This window comes from Symphodus melops (assembly GCF_947650265.1).
Source record: "Symphodus melops genome assembly, chromosome: 13".
NCBI classification, from domain to species: Eukaryota; Metazoa; Chordata; class Actinopteri; order Labriformes; family Labridae; genus Symphodus; species Symphodus melops.
The window spans coordinates 6580171-6601118 of NC_136703.1; the positions used below are offsets into that span (position 1 = coordinate 6580171).

The window sequence follows — 20948 nt, forward strand, 5'->3', positions numbered from 1 at the left end:
GTCTTGTTGTGTCCTGCCTGCCTGTCTGTATGAATCTATCTATCTATCTATCTATCTATCTATCTATCTATCTATCTATCTATCTATCTATCTATCTATCTATCTATCTATCTATCTATCTATCTATCTAATACATCCAGTAGTGCATATTTCCTGCAACAATCAAAGCTCCTATAACATGGAAGAGGAGCAAATGGCAATTTATAAGCAGAGTCAATGGAGGCCCAGAGTGCTGGATTACGTATAGTGTTCAATACATTTCACCAGTCAACTTTAGAAACTTAGAATGTATTGATCATACATTCCACTTAATCAGTACGTAATATTAATTAGCTCTAAAGTCTCCTGTCATTGTCTTTAAAAGTGTACATTTATGTTTCACCTATGGAGTGGTTGGGTGGCGCTCTATCACCCTATATTGACCAGCCACCGCTGCCCGCATGTTATACTGAGTTTGCTGCATTTGTCAAAATGCTTTGAAATAAAACACTGAAGAAATAAAGGTACCCTGTTCAGGACGGAAACAAGATCATTCTAAAACATTTATGAATGGAGTAAACCTCAACCATAGAATAATTTAAGCTCCTGTGTGGAACTTTGGGTCTTGTTGATTTTGGTGCCCTCCTATGGACAAAGTAGGACAGTGTATCTCTTTTCTAATCTCACCTTGTTATGTGTTAGTATTGTTTCTTAAAAAACAAAAAAAACAAAGAAAACTTTTCCAATTTATTTAGAATGTCGAACATCCATCCCCTCATTGGGCACCTACTGTTCAGCAAGGCAGCAAATTTAGGGATTTAAAAATAACTTCATATTCTTGATCAGTCTTCTCTCTGATAATCTTGTAGAGGTAGAAGTATCTGTATTAAAGACAGCTTCACATATACATAAAAATCCACTGCCTCTAGGCCTTTGCTGGACCTACAAGCCCTCCGAACATCCTGATGCACACAGTGTTATGGTTGTCATGGGGCTCTCTCATCATGTACCATTAACGGCAGGGACAGGACAGATTTTCATGGTTACAACTTGTTAATGTCATCTGACAACGCTAGATGCAGACGGCAATTAATTGCAATCAATGAGACAGCGAAGCAATCAGACAGACATTTGTAATCGCCACCCGTGTTGACCTCAAACATTCACTAGATGGAGCCAAATAACCCGTTTGTTTTTTTCTCACTCATCTTATTCCATTCATGTCCTCAACAATTTTTCACAGTGTGTTCAAAGTTTAGAGTTCAAAAATAGCATCCTCAAGGATGTTAGTATGCACACAGCCTCCTCCAAGTTTTTTAGTCTTCTGTGGATTGACTGTGCCAGAATGAAATTGATCACAGAGAAGCTGAGGGCTCTGGTTGACTTTTAAACTCTTCATGCACACTTTACTTAAATTTGCAACACTATAACTTGGCTCAAAGGATTTACCCACAATGCACAGCCTTTGATGTGAAAAAAGAGATGAGAGTGGAGCCATAGAAGCAATATTTGTGGTACCTGTATATGAGTAAGCACTAAGGAACTCCACAAACGCGCCCTCATTGTTTTGAGCTATGTTCGCTCTCCTTGTTCTCCTTCTGTGTGTGTGTGTGTGTATTTGTGTTAGTGTCTTTAGTGCAACAGCGAGGAAATCACATGTCGGCCCCACTTGCTCACTTATCAGCTCTGCCATATGCTGCTTCATGTAAAAAAAAAAAGAGTCTTGTTGAGAAGCCTTATGTCGAATCAAATACATGCAATAAACTGATGACACTATTGTCACGCTAACAATCAGTTTAACTAAAAAAGGTACACAGAAAAAAGCCTAAACTACAACACAGTCAAAATATGCAAATCATGTTTTAAATTGCAATTTTTATGGCAGGACATGATCTGTTCATTCACTGTCTGTTAAGGATCCTGTCCTCATGAACCCTGACCACTGACTGTTAACACAGCATCAAGCCTACAGAATGACATGGACAATCTGCAGGTTATGTTGCCATTTTAAGTACCTGGTGTCCCTGTGTGTTAATCTCTCTATAGTGGTCTGTGGTCATTGTTAGTTATTTCTTCAGATACTGGCACATAGATGTTGGCAGAGATACAAACTACGTACAACTGAGATGCCTAAACTGTATCCTTTCCTTTCCATCTTTGGGTTGCTCTCATCGGGCAAGAGGCAGGGTACATCATGTACTGGTTACCAGTCAATCACAGGGCTGGCATTTAGAGACAGACAACCAGCCACACTCACATTCACACCTACAGGTAATTTTGGATCACCAGTTAAACCAGGAGCATTGCTTTGGACTGTCAGAGGAAGTCAGAGTAGCCTGAGAGAACCCACGCATGCATGAGGAGAACAAGCAAACTCCACATGGAGAGGCTGTGAGGCAATAGCACTAACCTCTGCACCACTGTGCCCCACTCCTTTGGAGGTGTAATAATTCAATGAAAACCTTGTGTTAAAGTGTCAAAATATTTCAAATTTCCAGAATTTCCCCCTTGGGAATTAATAAAGTATAAAAAGTAAAAAAAATATATAAAAAGGTTATAGATGAAGATAAGTAAACGTAGAAAAGCAGTGACATGAAAGCCAAAGGGTCTTTCCCCCCCAAATTTCTATCATGTGATTGCAAAAGATACAATCTGCATAGATATTTATATTCGCTTAATACAGAAAGACCTTAATATTTCTGACCTTTTCTTAACTGTCAACATTGCATATTTTGCTCAGTCTGCTTTGCGGCAGGAACCACTGGGTCGCTGCCCAAACAGAGTGCTGACAAAGACAGAATATTTCCCGTCACACACATTACAGTAATTAGCTCTGCGGAGGATTAAAAACGGTGGTGCAACTCTTTTTGTCTGGCATGGATCGGTTGGGAAACGTTTAAATAAGTTAATGAACGGTTTCTCTTTTTTACTCAACCTCTAAGACATCAGGCGACAGACTTGATGGGGATCAGACACATTAACTAGTTTCTTTAGCTCATTCAAAATCATTTCATGATGAAGTTAACACTAAGATAAGTTGAAAGGACTGTTTGATTTTCTCGATCATGATTTCCACAGGGCAAAACAAAGAAAGTAAGAAAAAGAAAGAAAAAGGATAAATAGAGCAGCCTTGTTCATCATTTGTTATTGTATCAAATAATTGCATTGTGCTCTGTGTATTTATGAAGCCGTCACATAGAAGAGAAATCACATTGCAGGGATTTGGAATAAAAGCTTTGATGAGTTCTGGCGTAGATGAAAAAGAAGAAAAACAACCAGAGGGCTTTTCAGTTATTCCCTTTAACTCAATGAGAGTTACTCAATGGCGCTCTAATAAACAAACAAACCTGAGAGTTTCTCTTACGAGTTCATTTTAAACCCAGCGGGTGCTCTGTGAAAGACAAACAAGCTTTGAGTTCACACCCCTTGTTGTAGGCGATCTCACTTTAGCCATCTAAAAAATAAATGTGTTTGTGTGTTCTTCATCAGGATCAATAGGTGGTTCTGCGAATTTCTTTACTTAATAAGTACCTCCAGTGTTTATGTGGCATCTTTACAAAAGCAGTGCGAAGGGAGTCTGGCCATTTTAAATGGAAAACTAAAGCCTGTAACATTTCCATTTACTGAAAGTGAAAGTTAAACATTGCTCTGCTCGCTGTTTTTGACTTTTTCATTAGTTAAATTCAAAACAACTTTATTTGTCCCCGGAGGGGAATTCAATTAATTTCTTTTGAAGTTAAGTATGCATCACATATAATACAATAGTGATCATTAATCATTGACTGTTTTCTTCTAAAATCTAAGGCTTTGTATCCATGACAACAATTTTAGCTGAAAAAATTGTGTTTTGATTGCTTGTTTACGGGACAATGGCATTTGTAGACATGAAAAAGGAAAGTTTTGATAACAGGTTCCAGGGAGCAAACTGGAGAAAACCACTCCAGTTCCTCTGCACGTGCATTACAGTTTCAGTCATAGTCATGTGTGAGTAGGCAGACTACAACAACAACGTAGCTGAATCCCGAGATATACGGTACATGAAAACGTCCAGTGGCATGACTCCCAATAAACATTTTCTTGAAATGTACCTGCTGTCTAGGGTCACTTGGAGCAACAACCCCACCTCATTGTCTGACCACACAAATGTTTGTTCATTGTACATTTATTTGCTTTCAACTCACAGCTCTGGGAAAAAAAGAGTACATGTATGTGCACATGCTCATATTGTTTCCTTAGAAGCCACACATCTAACTAATGCTCTAATATGTATATTATGCAATGTCTTTGTGGGTGGTTGTTGTCAAAATATTGCTGTTGGAACACAGAAGTTTTTTGAAAGTGAAAGCAAAAAAAAAGTTTTCAGTAGTTCTTCTAGTTGTGAAAGTGACCTTTATTACTTTAAGACAAGAACTATAATAAATAAATAAAATTAAATCATTGGACTGTCGCTCACCACCTTCTTGTTTTTAGGCTTCTTTGGGCTTAAAGCAATGCTGAACAGGTCAGAGACATTAGCTTTAACTGTTTGCCTAATTATGCAAGACCTATGAAGCTCTTCCAAAGTTGATTATTATGAAAGCCAAAATCACATTTTCATCAATTATAGTAAAACGTTGATAATCACTAGGCCTGAAAATTTAAAATATTAGGACTATTAGCAGGTTAGTCATCTTTCTGTTAGCCCTCATACAGCGAACAATTTCACAGGCTTATGTAGAGCACTACTAGCTACCACTTCATGGATCTGGTTTTCTTTGAAAGAGTATATGTTTTAATCAACATTGAATTTTTGTTGAATTGTTTTGCTGCACACTGAATTACAAATGTTTATCTAAAATAAATGTCACCTTAAACAATTAATTAAAATATCATACTACTAGTGTTGGCTGTCACAAGGAACATGTCAGTCAGTATTAGCTAGTCAGTTTGCCTTTATGGTTAAGATAACTTGGAAATATTTCACTTGCAAGTCTACAGACCGTCAGGTCACTCATTTTAGTTAGCTGGGAAACTACTGACAAAAGGCCTTTCACACATAATAAATTCAGTCTGCTAAGTTCAGTTTAGTTTCAATGTCCTGGTTTTCTGAACTGCCACATCATGACTTCCTGAACAGAAAGGAGTCATTTTTGATGTTTTGTCAGCATCCACATTTTTACCACCAAAAAGGTTTCCAAAGATTCTGCATAAGACTTAGACATAATAAACTTAACACAGTGCACACACTGTGCAAGTGGAACGGAGTCATGTTGCTGGAAGACAAATTGTCTGCCTTGAGGCAGTTTCATTTTTTAATTTAGAATTGTGTATAATTTTATGATAAATTGTGTTTTAAGTAGTGTGTAAAATCCTAAGAATAGGATAATCCACGTGTTTGCACAACAAAGAAATGATTGAAGATTGAAAAAGGAAGCACGAATGTAAAGACAAAGAAGGTATTCTGTCTTCTTTGATTTTCTCCAAACTAATCATGACACACCATGGCAGCTTCATTGAATTAATTTCACAGTCAGAAAGGGCTATTTCTGACACACTGTTGTATTAATTTCCTGTATCAGGAAGGAGAAATGACTTCCTTGTATTCTAAAAAAGACAGACAAATTGAAGGAGGAAAAAAACTCAAGACTGGAACAAACAGAACAAACAGTCTTTTTTTCCATCCTGATCCCTTTTGTGATAAAACTGGCTCTTGATTTGATTTTTTATCAAGATCATCATGCTAGCATGTGCTATCATTAGTTTTTATATGTGAGCAACATAATTGGACTTGTCAAATATCTTGATGTTTGGATATTGATAATGGATATTCATATGTTTTTGAATTATTTAGCCATGGATTTTTAATGATTTTTAAGGCATTGTGGTATTTCCATAATTTTTACCTGTTTCATGCTTGTGGTGCCTGGTTTTACCCCTTTGTGTGTGTACATTTTCACCAAATTTCCAAGAGTACCCTACACATTTGATAATGTTTCCATCTACTTTGAGCCCAGTGATCAACCAGTCATCCCCACTTCCCCATTTTGTATAGTCCTTTAAGTGCCAATAGGAGGACGGGAAAAAATGCATGACTGCCACTTTCCTGACTTATTTCTGGACATGAGGTGAAGTCAAAGCAAGGGTAGACACCATGAAAGACGATTAATGACAACAACAGTCTCCTCTGTAGCTACCGCTGGACTTGGGCAGTGAAAGTGCTGATTGAGGTCTCCCCCACCTATCAATCATTCAGTCCATCGCAGCTGACCAATGAGGTTTTCCTGCCCTGGCCTGTTGCTTGGAGAGAAGTGGAGTGCTGGCATGTTGCTCATTTTAATCTCCTTAAGTATTCACCCCCACAACAGCGTCAATGAGTCAGTCTGTCAAAGTGATCGATTCCGGTGTTGCAGGTTTTCCTGAGCAGCACAGGAGCAGGAGACCATATACCGGATGAGAAACTTTATGTTGGATTCCACAATTCATCAGCCACTTCATGGTTGCAGATTGGAAAGAGACGGCTTGGATGCCTGCCATTACAGTCTGCTCAGTAGAATGACTAATGTTGTTGGATATTTTATTGCCTCCAAAGGTCGGTGTCTAAATTGCCTTTTTGCGGTCAGCATCGACTCAACAACAAAAGCCAAAGGGGCAAAATAATTTAACAGAAGATGGCAGCATTTAAAGACATATAGAGACTGCTGAACACTTGTTCTTTGGACACTTGTGCTTTCCTCTACATGATATTCATGTTTTATTGATAAATTTGCTGATGCCTTTATATCAAGTCCACTCAGCCCCAGAGCTGTTTGAATTTACTGGCTTTCCAATGAAAAAACAACAAAACATACACTGACAAAAGCAACATCCAAGTTTTGGGGAAGACAATTTTTAGTACAGATGATTTGATTTGATTTCAATATTTAAAAGGGGACGATGCACATTAATTTGGCAAGAGCAAGAACGTCTCACATGTAAATATGCCAGATTTAGCTATGCAGGCTAATTTTTATCAGCAGTCCCTGCTTGCCAGCTTTGACAGTTATGAGCAATATTTGACAAGTCCCTGATCTGGGGGGACAATTCATTTCTCTGTCTAAGAAATAGAAGTTAGTCCGGCATCTTGTTTGGCTTTCACTTGATTTCTTTTCGCAGTCTCTCTCTTCAGATCTCTACCTCCAACATCAGTTTCATGGCAGAGGTAAATACTGAGCCAAGAGGAGACAGAGTCATGCTGCAAAGCAATACACACTCATCACAAGAGATGATACTGAAACAGGGTGACACAGTGGAAGGACAGGTGTTAGGGCAGTGAAGTGGAAGAAGCACCATTCTTCACCAGTCTTATGACCCTGTCAGATATTATCTCAGGACAATGATGATGGCCAATGATTCGACAATGCAGTAGCCAGTCATTAGTTATAAGTAACATCATGATGTGGCAGAGGGCGGCAGTAACTGAGTCTGTAAGGACATGGGTTGGGGACGGATAAAGCATGAAAACAAAAATGGAGATTTGTAAAAGTCTCACTCGCTCAGAAACACATAAACACATAAAACCCTTCATTCCCACTGCAATAATCACCCTGAGCAATAAAAACTCAGCAATACTTATTTAAATCAGCTGTTTTTCTATCTACCTATCTAACTAAGTAACTAAGTAACTAAGTAACTAACTATCTATCTATCTATCTATCTATCTATCTATCTATCTATCTATCTATCTATCTATCTATCTATCAAAATCAAGCTTTGTAATAATTTATAATGCATTCTATGAAGTCTGAACACTTCATAGAATCTGAACACTGTCTTTTGTGACAACAGCATCAAGCTGAGTATTTGCTCATTGACATTTTGATATTGTTGACTGCACTTCCATGTAGATATTAGGGATAGGTATTTACAGTAATCTTAATACTAGATTACTCACATTATCTTATAAAAATAGTACAACACAACATCCAGGTATTTTTTGGGATGTATCTTTCATTACAACTGTGTGTCTGTAAGACAGTGGTCTTCAAATCCCAGTTTCACAGTAAATTAAATGACAAGTGATGGAAACATATGACTCCATGGTAAGAACTGTTACTGAGTGTGTCGTGACAGACACTCTGCTGTTCTGCACAATTCTACTGCACTGTCCTCACATCTTTCCCACTGTGTTAGCCGTGATGGTGAGCTCATTTTCAACAATCGCCATCAGCTCATAGAAGCATTTTCCTGACACAAAACGTATGTATGGGAATGTATCTCCAGTCATATTTTCTGTTAGTTACTTTATCTTTAGCATAGCTGTACAAAAGGCTAATCTTCTTCGCTCTGATATCAACACAACAATTTGTGCGACAGTAACAGGGTTATCAAATTACAGTATGTGATGTGAGACTGCCTGTTGTCTGTCTTTGCTGGTTTCTTCTTGTGTTGTAAGCACATGTGGTTACACAGTGAACGATTATTTCTACCTTGAAAGCTGGGTTACACATGGGCATGAGTACTCAAACTCATCCTGAGTAGATCTGATTTTAGAGATATGAAAAAGAAATTTGTAAAATTAAAGCCAATGGTGTCCAGATTTTTATAACAGTGGATTGCATTTAGCCTGCATCTGCTCTCCATACAGTATGAACTGTTTCATACTCACACCAAAGCTTCCTGATCCGATAATACTAATGATTGCCTGTGAAGATGTTGATCTATATGTGAAGTAATGTTTTTGCCTGATTATAAGTCTTTAAGTTCACTGTCAAATCTGCTATATGCCAAGTTACAATGCTGGTTAGGTGAGAGCTCTGAAAGTTAATAATTTATCCGTTATGCCGAGATGATTCTCACAGGACAATTTTCCCAAAAGAGAAATAATCATCAACATCCATGCTCAAATGTCAAAGATATGCCCTTTAAATTACAGATTTCTCGACTAAACAGCAATAGACTGAGAATGAACAATGGCTCGCAGGCCCATTGCCACAAGTATCTCTATCACTGCTTTTGTGATTCATGTGTTTTTAAATTAGAATCAACCGTTTAAAAAACATACACACAGCAAAGAAGGCAGAGCAAAAAGCGTGGTGTTAAGTCAGCTGCAACACTTTGTTAAAGTGCAGCTCTTATCTCAAGCACATGTAAATAGCTCAGTGTAATTCATAGTATGGATAATATTCTTATGCGTGCTGATTCTAAGCCAAAATCTGACTAAGTTTGCCACTTCGTTGTGCTGTACCTGGGGAGTGCTCACTTTCTATTTGCATTGCTTTGAATGAACTCAGCAGTGATACATTTGAATTTCTCATTTCTCTGTTTAACTCCGTTCTCTGTCGGCACGGAGCTTTGTTCTCTCCCTTTAAGGTATTCACAGCCCATTTATTTTTTTGTCCATTTCCTGCTCTCTTCAAGCCTATGTTTAAGAGAGTGCATGAAATGTAACAGGCAGACTTCAGTTGTGTTTGTTTTGATAGACAGTGTTACTTCGGTTCTGTGCATGTCCCATTTTTTTGTGGCTCTCATTTGACTTTGGGCAGCTGTTTATATGAAGAATTTCTGAAGCCTTCAAGAACAGATGTGTAACTGTGATAGAGAAGAGCAATAAACCCCTGGATGTTACCTCAAATCTGAAGAGGAGAACATTTCTGTAAGCTTTGATTTTATTAATTGGGCCTGATAATGCTGGTTGTAAAAAAAAAAAAAAAAGAGGATTTACCCCCTCTCTTTTAGTTGTTTGCTGGTGCATCCTTGTTTGATATTCTTATTACAACAGAAACAATTACATGACATTATAAAATTGGAACAAGGACATGCCAGCTCTGAACTATCAAAAAGTGTGACTAAAAGAGGAAAATGAAACATAATAGCATTATTTGTGAAAGTGAAAGAAGCTTAGAGGAAGAGGATTTTTCCCTCCTCTATCTTTTGAAGCTGCAGCACCACTTTGTCTCTCCTCTCCTCTGAGAGAGATGCAGCACAGTATACATGCAACACTGAAGTTGGCTGGCAGGGTTTATTCATCTCTATGAAGTCTGGCCTCAGAGGGAGACACTTTGGCAATGGAACAGAGTGGACCTTTTCCCAGGGGCTGAGGGCGGGAGACGCTGCTAGGAGGCTGTTATCTGACCGACTTACTTTGTATTGTTGTTCAGGATGGATACAGCTCTGCGAGACTCTCCCTTTATAGTAAATATGCTCATGCTTTAGATACAGTTAGAATTAGCTACTGTTGTTAATGTTTTTCTGTCCTTGCTTGCTGTTGTTGTAGAAACTGCTGCACTAACTGATACCAAGCAGTTTTTTACTGAGCCAAACATAAAACCCTCTTGGCACAAATTAAACTTAAACCATAAGTTTAAGTTGTTTCTAAAGAATGGTGCAATATGCGTTTTTCTCCCCCTTTTTGTTTTTTGGCTGTCTTTCACAATGAAGAAACTCCAGCTTTAATGGGCGCTGGTGGCGCAGTGGTTAGTGTGTGCGCCCCATGTGTGGGGGCTGTGGACCTGTGGGCAGGCTGCCTGGGTTCACATTCGACCTGTGGCTCCCTTCCCACTATCATTCACAATTCTCTCTGTGATTTTTGGCTCTGGCTACTGTCCTATCTCTCCATGGATGCACAGAAAAACAAGGAACTTAAACAAATAAAAACCTTTCAGCTTTAAAAACCGCTACCCTTGAATGAAGAACATTCTGTCTTTCAGGTCAAGACATGAACAAGGAGCCTGCATGTAAACCTGAACATTAGGTCCATATTTGCATCAGAAATGTGCATAGTTCAGGACTCAAATAAGCTAAATACATTCATGCAGTCAAAGCACAAAACTTCAAAGAGTAAACAGCAAACTCCAACCTAGAGAAAAAGACAAGGTGAGCCCTGAAGCAAACGTTTACATTCAAAGTCAGAGAGTTTCAGAGAAACAAAGTCTAAAACAAACAGAAGTTCTAACTGAAGGGTCCATCAAACAGGTTAAAAACAACACAGGGAACCATGAGGAAAACAAAACATGGAATATAGGAACAACAGGGAAAAGTCTGATATCAAACTGACTGATGAAAGGTACACAGGGACTAAAAGCACTTTAGTCAATCAAACACAGGCGTGACAAATGAGACACAGGTGTAACTGATCAGCAATCAAAGAGGGCAGAAACACACAAGGGCATACAAGGAACTACAACTTGACATGAAACGCTAGAGGCAGGAAACCAAAAATAAAACACTCAAGACTAAACTCGGGAGTAAGAAAGAGGATATACTGTAAGGGTGAATGTTAAAAGAAAACATCTCAATCAAGTCCAGACAATTAAATAAATTAAATACACAACTAAATGTGAACAACTGAAAACAGTGCCTGTGATTAGAGTTGAAGCTCTCTAGTCGGAAATGTTGGAACAAATGATGGAAGTGTTTAACTACACAGAAGTTAAATCAGTAAATCAAGTCACATATTTAATTAAATAATTACAGAATTTGATCCTCCATATTTACTTGCCTAACACAAGGACATGATGTGTAGTTTACAAGTCTGTCTGTCAGTCACAGTCTATTTTCCTAACTGCACACTTTCACTCTTTATTCTTCATTCCTGCTCTTCTTCACTATTCCACAAGATGCCCTCAGACTCACCCTCCTCTCCCATCTGTAAACCGGTTCCTGCAAATACTCAGTTTAGTAACTCTCTCCCTATAACTCATTCGAACATGAACTTATTCTCCGTGTGGTAGCTCTGTAGTCTCTGTATCTGCTTCTTTTTTTCTTTTCTTTTTTTTTTAAATATGTTGATCTAAGTTACCTAAGTTATCGGCCTGATTCTGTATGTCTGACCAAAGGTTTACAACTTAATCAACTGCAGTCAGCTTGACTTTAACCATCTGAATTTGGGTCCTTGCTGATTAATCTGTTTGCACAACCACAAGATAAAAAAATACAACATATATAAAAAGGCGTTTGAACAGATTCTTTTGCCTTCTAATTATCCAATTAAAGCCTTCAGCAGATGCATTTAAAATTCACTTGCACACCTTCTTTAATGTATTACAACGATTGTTTTATAAAACACACAAGGCTTATCCTTTCTAGATAAAGTCGGCCTCTATTATATCAGATTCAACAAATAAACATTTCCTGGAACACTGCTGTGTACTACCAGGAGAAATACGTAATTATCCAGCAGGTGTGAAACACCACGGAGTGTTATTGAACACGTGACGCGCCGGTGCGGTGTATCCTGACGCCTGTCCGCGTTCACGTTACTCCCTCGTTCCTCTTTTCTCTGTGAAAGTGTCATGTGAGCGCGCACGCTCTATCTATTCCTCCAACCTGCCGTGCTCGAGCAAGAGCGCGTGCCCTGGTATGGCTTGACGCTTCTGCACTTCAAGAGAATTATTAATTTGTTAGTCATGTAGGAATTTATAATATAGATTTTTCGGGTGTTTTTTTTATAATGCTATGGATATATTGATATCTTAATATTACGGTGCTGTAACATAAACATTAGTTTGAGACAAATAAATAAAATTTCCTGCCATTAATGCGTCTCACTGAAAATTAGACATTCTTCAGAAGCCGTTCGTCTTCTTGCTGATTGGTAATTGAACTTTCTGCTGTAGATTATTGAGCCGGAAAAAAATTAACCTTTGTTATTCAATAGCATAAAAGAGCAACTGAAATAATAAAAATATCGTCACCGAAATATTAACAGTGTGGTAATGCTAAGGAGTTAAACAACTTAAGAATGCCTCTGAGAAATGTAATTGGATTCCCCCCATTTGTTTTCGAAAGGTGGACGCCACATGGAGGGTTTACCTTTCACTCTATTGAACTCCACATTACTTATTGCATCCGCATTTTGAGCTGCGGCGACCCAGATTTCCCCACGAGGCTTATTTAACTTTTATCAAATCTAATCTAATCGGACTTTCTCTCGCCCTGTTATTTCCCATCGCCGCTACTGTGGCCGCGCGGCGCGCTCCCGTCACCACGTCAGGAGGCAGCCACTGGTCCTGCAGCTGACGAGGATGATGATGGCGGTGATGGAGGAGCAACGCTGAGTTCGCTCCCCCAGATTTCTCACCCCCTTTTTTCCATTCATTTTTCGATGATTTAAAACAACTACAGCATAGAGATATACAGCAACACCGCCGATTTGACCCGAAGCCTTTCTCCACCTCCCTCCCTTCTGCGGAGCCGAGACCGAGATGGGGAACGAAGCGAGCATGGAGGGCGGCGGGCAGCCCGGTGAGCCGGGAGCAGCCGGGATGATGGGGTCGGTGATGCCCGGCGGACCCACGACAGGACCAGGGGCAGGACAGCACATGAAGCCTGTCAACGGAGCCGCTGCTGGGGGAGGAATGGGAGTTGGAGGCCCCGGGATGGGAATGACGAGGTAGGAGGATGAGTGGAGGTGTATTCGGGTGAAGGGTGCTCTGAGTATACTCAATCCCAGTGTGTTACTACATGGTAACATGGGTGACATGAAACTAGATCTCATTTGGTTCATAATTTACAGGAATTATATTGACAGGGTGTTACGACGTGTTTCCCTATTTCGTGCATGTTTTTAAGGAGGAAATATGAGCCTCTTCCTGTGTGTTATTACGAGGAGAGGAGTGACATCCCGCGTCAATCTCAGGATGCTGAAATGAAAAACCCGGGAGCTGTCCGTGGTGCTGAAACGCTACACGCTGCACCGCCGAACCTCAGTTGCTCATTTAAAATGTTTGACATTGCATTTTAAGCTTGCAGACATCGTGCCACTGTGACATCTGTTATGGTTGTTACCAGGGATGCAATTTAGTGATTTTATGCCGTAGAGTCAGGTGCTGCCATAGTATTTCCTCCTTTCTCTTTTTCGGGTTGTGCTCTGGCGTAGTGTGTTGAGGGCATGTCTTTGACAGCCGCTCGAAAATGCACAAACGAGCTGTTGGTTTTTTCTCGATTATCGTTAAATAGCTAAAAAATATCAAAGTGTCACGTATAAAACACGACTGGACGACGTTGAATGTTGTTTAAGCTCAAGATGTGATGCATTCAGGGGCTTAAAGCGCCTTGTTTCCGCATGGGCGAGGGAAGGATGCTGGATTTGTGTATGTGTGTGCATGTGAGCGTGAGTGTGTGTGCTCGTACGTGAAGGGGCTTGCCTGTGTTGGCGTGTGCTTGATGATATGTGTAGTGCTGGTACTATCAGCAAGGCCAATGTTACCCGCTAATGACATAGAGAAGACTGATACACATGGTTTTTCTTCTTCTACGAAATCACGTATTGCTTACTTATACAATTCCTTACTCCAGCATGTCAAATCAAACCCTGCACATTCGTGCATACTATATTGTGCCATAAACATGGCATTTATGTTTGTTCTTCAGAAGAAAACAGAACTGGAAGTTTCTTTGCATTTTTATAATGTAAGGATATTTTTGTTCAAGCTACATCAGTGCAAATATTTAGATTTTGATAGAATGGCTGGATGACTTTAAAGTGAGGAACTCACACTGTCAAACTCTCATTCATTGTTTTTTGCCAGAAAATAAAGTCAGTCTTTCAGCTTCAACCCCACTTACATGAATCAAAATCCCATTACTGATCTAATCTCACAGGACAGACACGTTTCATTTTTTAGTCCAGTTCATTATCAACCAGAAGTAAAAAACACCTTTAACTATTACTATAGAAGTCTAATGCTGTCATATCTACAGATTTAAACCAGCTGATATGTCATTAAATTATGTGATTCCTTATACATACACAATTAATAATATTAGACTTTTATATGTGTAAAAACTGCTTTGACCTTGTTTAGTTTTTCTCACGAGATTAGTGCAACTTTGTCCAAGCAATCAGCTTTTGCATAGCAAGCTGCATAGATGTCGTTTAACCACAACAGAGATGCTGAACTCAGTGGTAACATAAACCTGGCCTCAACAAGACACCCTGACATGCTGTGCTGACATTGCTTAACATGCTTCAACATATCTGCACTGCTGTAAAGTCAGACCACATCCCACCACGTAGCAAAGGCATATGAATAAAAAAAAAAAGCTTTTCTATGAAAGCCTGTTGGACCTGTTTCAGGAGCTATTCTCCACTCTTTAACAAGGCTCAGATCATGCCGATGCCTCACTTTCTTGTCTCTCAATCCAGGAATCCTAATTTACAGTACCCCTTCATCCATGAAATCCCCATGCAGCTGGGCTGCTGTACAGACAGAGTGGGAATAATGCTGGAGTAGGGCTACAGCTGGCCTACACACTCACCAGGGTCCGTGTGTGGTTTTTTTATTTAGGACACATCCCGGGTTTGATTCATGCCTCTGTAGGAGAGAAGAGAAGAGCAGCACAGGCCCATCCTTCATTATATAACACATGAGACTCAGAGAGCAGATGACAGATTCAGCTAGCTTACGATGAACAGCAACACATCTGAAACATGCTCTTGTATTATCTCTACATTACTCACTTGAAGAGATTCACCCAGATGTTGCTGTCTTTTTTCGTCACTTTCACGAAATATTTGGTCTTTAGCGCTCTTAGTTATTAAACCCCCTCATCACCTCCTTTATGTAAAATGTATTGTAAATAAAAGCTGAGGGTTTTTGCAGCATGAAGGGCTTCACATTAAGTATTTATAACAGCGTAATACAAGGCCATGTGAACAGATTGAATCACGTGCAGAGCGTGTTTGCTCGCCCCCTCCCCTCTCTCTCTCTAACACACTCTCACACACTCCCTCCCTCTCCTGCACTGCTTTGCCTAACTGCCTCTTCCCATCTCTCTTTCCCGCTCTCTTACTGCCTGTCTCCTTTGCAAGTACTTCCACTCTCTTTTCCTTCTCTAATTTGCCCCTAGTCTCTAAATCTTATCACACTTCCCTCCATTACCCTTTCTTCCTTTTTGCTCTTATTCTACTGCCCAGCCCTCTCCTTGTTCCCTCTACACATTTTCATGCTCGACATTTTTCAATGAAAATGGCCATTTACAATATAAAACAACAAGGAACTGTAGTGACTGAAACAATAGTAATGTTTTCTTGTTGCTGTGGATGAATGCAAAATTGGTAGTTTTGAGCCTATGAAGGCAAAAAGGCACTGCAGGTGGACTTTTATCAAAATAAACTACACTTACCATGTGGCATGGGCTTGTTGAATTTTTTTAACAGTAGTTTTTGGACAATAATAGAGCTCAACGAAGCCAAAGATTAAGTATTAGGCTTTGGATACAATTTAGGCTGAATTTATTGCAGCAGTACACCTTAACATACAATACATACCATTATTTTGCATTAGAAAATGTGTGTTTACATTTCGCAGGTTTGACACTGACAACCAGGTCTATAATTTAAAAAATGAAAAAAAAAAAAAAAGTCTTGGCCAGGCCCTATAAAGGAGCGATTCAAAATGTTGTGTAATTTGACACCGTATTGGCAGGACATCATAATCATCACCTTTAAACAAAGAAATACATTTTGTTGTCTTATAAGGGTGTGATTACCGTTTGGATACATTTAGGTAAATATCTGTTTAGTTAGGTTGAGAAAAAAACAGTGTAATTTGGATTTTAAATAATGTCTTTGAGGTTACTGACCCTTTGACAACCTTGGGACTGTATGGCCAAGCTTTAAGAGAAAACAGACTGACAGCAGCCTTCCTTGTTAAAGCCTACAATATTGTCACCTGACTCTTTTATTAGCTCCTATCGTAATTACTCCTCAGGAACTCAGAAGCTAAAGGGCTTTGTCAGTGAATTTGAATATATGTCATACGGGGACATCGCTACGACAACTGCTGCTGTCGCTTTCATCAGAGCCAAGTCTGCAAACATATTGTTTGCTCCCTCTTTGAAATCCCTCCCCCGCCATCACTCTCTTTTCCTCCCCACCCCCTTTTCAACCAATGACCTGCAGCCTATAGATTGCTCTGCCTTTACAATGAGATATAACTGTAGTGCTATAGACAGTATTGGAGTACTGATAAGGAGAGAGATATACTATGAGTAAGGGGGAAGAAAGAGAGAGGGTGAAAGAGGATAAAAGAAGCAGGGAATACAGGCTAGAGGAAATAGATCAAGTGTAGCTGACTATACAATAGGATAAAACCTAAAGGGATAAAGGAAGGGGGCAAGGGAGTGATGGGACAGTGATAAATTACAGAGTATATAAAACTGTTATCTCAATCAGGGATAATACAGGATCAACCAGCAATGCAAACAAATACGTAATATCTTTCCACAAATGCAGTTACATCAGATGGTAAACCTTTTAAAATCACTGCTTATTTAACCTAATGTACATTCCGAAAAGAAAGACTAAATGGGAGGGTACAATGAGTTTTTCAATGATTTGCAGTTTTCAGTTCCTAAATTATTTGAACAATTGAGTCCAGACAAGTCTTTCTTACAATCCATGACCAGTGCAGCATATCCCTTTGGAAATACAATTTGTATTGGATGATTCAACGCCTCATGACTTCAATTCAAATGCCATTTTAACGTGGGAATGCAGGAGTCAGTGTGCCCTAAGTATAGCAGGTTGTAAAGCCAGGCCACACTCGGCACCACTTTAGCCCTGCATGACAGATTGCAGTCTCGTCTTTCATTTTAATGAGACCACTGGGTGTTTGTTAATGCAGTGCCTACAATTAATGTTCGGGTTTATTAATGTTAGCCATGAGTTTTAATACCTCTCCACACACCTTTTACTTGGCTCACTTCAGTCATTTCCTTTCCTATGATTATGTTGCTTCAATGACAGTCTCCTACATTACTTTATCGTTGTTGCAGAGCACACTTTTAGTAGAAATTGATGATAGAAAGTTGTGTTCATGGAGATTACAAACTCAATGATCTGCATGTTTTGCAGATGAACTAATGAGGAAGAGTTTACGTCATTCTCTTCACTTTTAAACTCTAAAATTGCTATCCAATGCCTTCTCAAATGACAATTTAAAATGTTTTATATTTCCCTGAGGAGCATTTCATAACATCTCTTAAATTCAATCACACAGCGGTCTATGCAGCAGGAAAAGACAAGGTATTTTTTTTCACACAATTCTTCTCCCAAAATCAGACATTTATACATTTAAGGTTGATTTCCCGTTTCACATTTACGCAAAAAAACCTCATTACTGTTAAGAAAAATTAAACACAATGCAACCTTTCTAGAAATGTGTTCCAATACAGCTTATCTGTAACAAAAGATATATTTTGAAATGCAGTGCAAACTGAATAACATCCGTTATTGACATAATGAAGAATATTGATTCATAATCCTGGCCAGTATCAAAAATCTCTATAAATGATACATTTGATTCTCAACTGTCAGGTCCGGACCCAAAATTGTGTCGAGGAGCTGTTTTTATTTGGTCTTGAAGGTGTTCGCGGACAAAAAAAAGTTAATAAAAGTCGAAGAAGTGCCTCTAAAACATCTTTGTTTTGTCACTTTTTTATGTGACATGTTTTGTACCATCTGAGGTCCAAACAGCATCGTTACTCATTGAACAAAACACAGTGCTTGAAAAACATCATCCATTTTGGTTAAGGAGCTACTCCTGAAGGCCAGGCCAGTTTAGAACCGCTAAAACAGCCTTTAAGAACAACTTTGATGTTTATTTGATTTGTTTTCAGTTAAAATAGGAATTCTCACTAAACACGACTATCTCCTTTTGACACATCAATATCAAGATATTTTTAAACGGCTATGTTAAATATAGAAAAAAGTGAGAATTGACTTGAAATCCTAATTTTAAGTAACTTAAAATATCAACACAATCTTCTCATCATACAAACCAGCACACTTTTTTGTCTGCCTTCACCACAATATATATTTTGATTAGCTGCCATCAACCCTTACCATCTCGCTGTGAAGACTTATATTTTATTTTTTTCAACAATTGTAATTTCTTACATCTTTCTTTCTTGCCAGGGTTGACTGATGTTGAGTGCTGTATATCTTTGCTTTCCTTTTGAATGGATTTGCAAATGAATTTTTAAACTCACGTCAAGCAATTGAATTTTAGAGAAATTGCAAGAAGCAATACATTGGGATGACTTTTGATGCACAGATGGAATCTAAAGTATAAGGCACAACAGAGAGTGATAATGAGGCAGAGTGCACAGATGTATGAGGGGAGAGGAAAGACAATGTGAAGAGAGAAATCAATGAATGATGTAAGAATGTGAGGAAAAAAATTGGGACGGATATGAAAAGCATAGATATCCAGATGGCTGAAGTAAAGAGAGGTAGAGGAGCGAGAGAGAGAGGTAGAGGAGCGAGAGAGAGAGGTAGAGGAGCGAGAGAGAGAGAGAGAGAGAGAGAGAGAGAGAGAGAGAGAGAGAGAGAGAGAGAGAGAGAGAGCACAAAGAAAGGCACAGAGAGAGGAGAGAGAAACAGAACTGCAGCACATATGGAGCAGACCATTCCCTCGCTGTGGCATCACGTGTTCATTTTACACATGACTCATCTCACACTCATGTTTGCGGCCCTATTTGTCACAGAAAGTGTGTACATGTGTGTGTACTTCTGTAATTAATTGTATGTATGATGATTTGTGTGTGTGTGTGTGTGTGTGTGTGTGCACACGAATCTTATGCATGACTGATTCACTGTTTTGTGTATGTGATCAGTTACTGTGAAGAGCTGCTCGATGACATGCTCAATAAATTCCTTTTACACACTTAACAAGCTTTAATGTGTGTGTGTGTGTGTGTGTGTGTGTGTGTGTGTGTGTGTGTGTGTGTGTGTGTGTGTGTGTGTGTGTGCGTGTGTGCGTGCGTGCGTGAGAGGAATAGAGCTTGTGTGGGAGGTTGTGAATGTTGGAGTACTTGGAGACAGAAACATTGTGTTAACATGGAGTTTGCATTGTATGGTTTCTGATATGCGACACATTTTCGACAAATTTTCACCTACCAGAGAGGCATGCGTGTAGGATGTGTTATGTGTAAATTTGTGTATGCAAACTAAAGTGTGACTTTGTTTTGTCACTTCAAAAATGCGTGTTCTGTGTGAATTTGGTATTGAATGTTTTTTGCTGACAGTCGTGCATAAAGTTTTTTTTTCTCACATCAGCAGAGGAACAGACGCTGATATAACTCTGTTTCTGACTTGCTGAGGGGGCTGATTACAGCCGTCCTTTAGTCCTTTTGTTGAATGGTGAGGTGTAAAATTGTCCCAGAAATTGTGATACTGAGATGTTGGACATATTTGAATGTAATTATGTAACAGGCTTGGAAAGATACAGTTTCTGTTAGGTCAAATTATCTGTCCCTGTCATTCAACATCCTCTACATAACATCCCCTACATAATGACATGTATCACAAAAAGTGTTATAGTGTGTTAAGTGTTATATATATAATATCTCACACCAAAAAAAAACACAGGACTAGAATCTGCTATCAAATTGGACGACATGTTTTTTTTATGAAGACGTATAAAGGAAATGTAAAACACTTTGAGACAGACAGGTTGTTACATTTTTTTTTAGTTGATATGGCTAATAGGTTAGCGTATAAATAGCAGACACAGAGCACCATTCTTCTTCAGATATGAATATATGTTGAATGTTTATCTGACACTTGGTTTTGTTTAGGTCCTCATTAACTATTAAAACAAAATTGTTACATAAGTGCTAACTTTGCAATGTCAACTAGTGACTAGTGACATTTGTATGATGTTTGACCAAGCTTGTCACTAACTTCACACAGTCTGAAAGCTCATGATTTGGTGAAAGTTTAAATAATTTGGTGTAGACATAAGCAAACTTTTCATTAAACATAAATGTCAACAATAGTTAAATTGCAGTAATAATTTAATTGAATTGAATTATAACTCAGTTTGTTAGGACATATGTTGGGAACCAGTGGGTCTCCAGTTGAAGTCCAATTTTGCCAATTAGACTGGGAACTGAAGAGATGCAGTACAAATTCAGTTTTGAGCCCAGTGGCCCTTAAACAAGGCATCAAACTCCCAACAGCTCAGAAGCTCTTTCATGTGTGGCCCCTCACACTGACCTCCCCC

General features: G+C 38.9%; 2 protein-coding genes across 8 annotated transcripts in view; one reads left to right on the forward strand and one right to left on the reverse strand.

Annotated features, from left to right (window-relative positions):
- Positions 1-20948, reverse strand: part of LOC306833666 (helicase ARIP4-like) — a 179175-nt gene that overhangs the window by 80211 nt on the left and 78016 nt on the right. The window lies entirely within an intron of this gene.
- bsna (bassoon presynaptic cytomatrix protein a) overlaps positions 12927-20948 on the forward strand; it is a 141755-nt gene continuing 133733 nt past the window's right edge. For all 7 annotated transcript variants that reach the window (XM_079359081.1, XM_079359085.1, XM_079359083.1 and 4 more), the window contains exon 1: positions 12927-13327. In XM_079359081.1, coding sequence (XP_079215207.1) covers positions 13140-13327 — 188 coding nt within the window. In that variant the 5' untranslated portion in view covers positions 12927-13139. The remainder of the gene's footprint in view (positions 13328-20948) is intronic.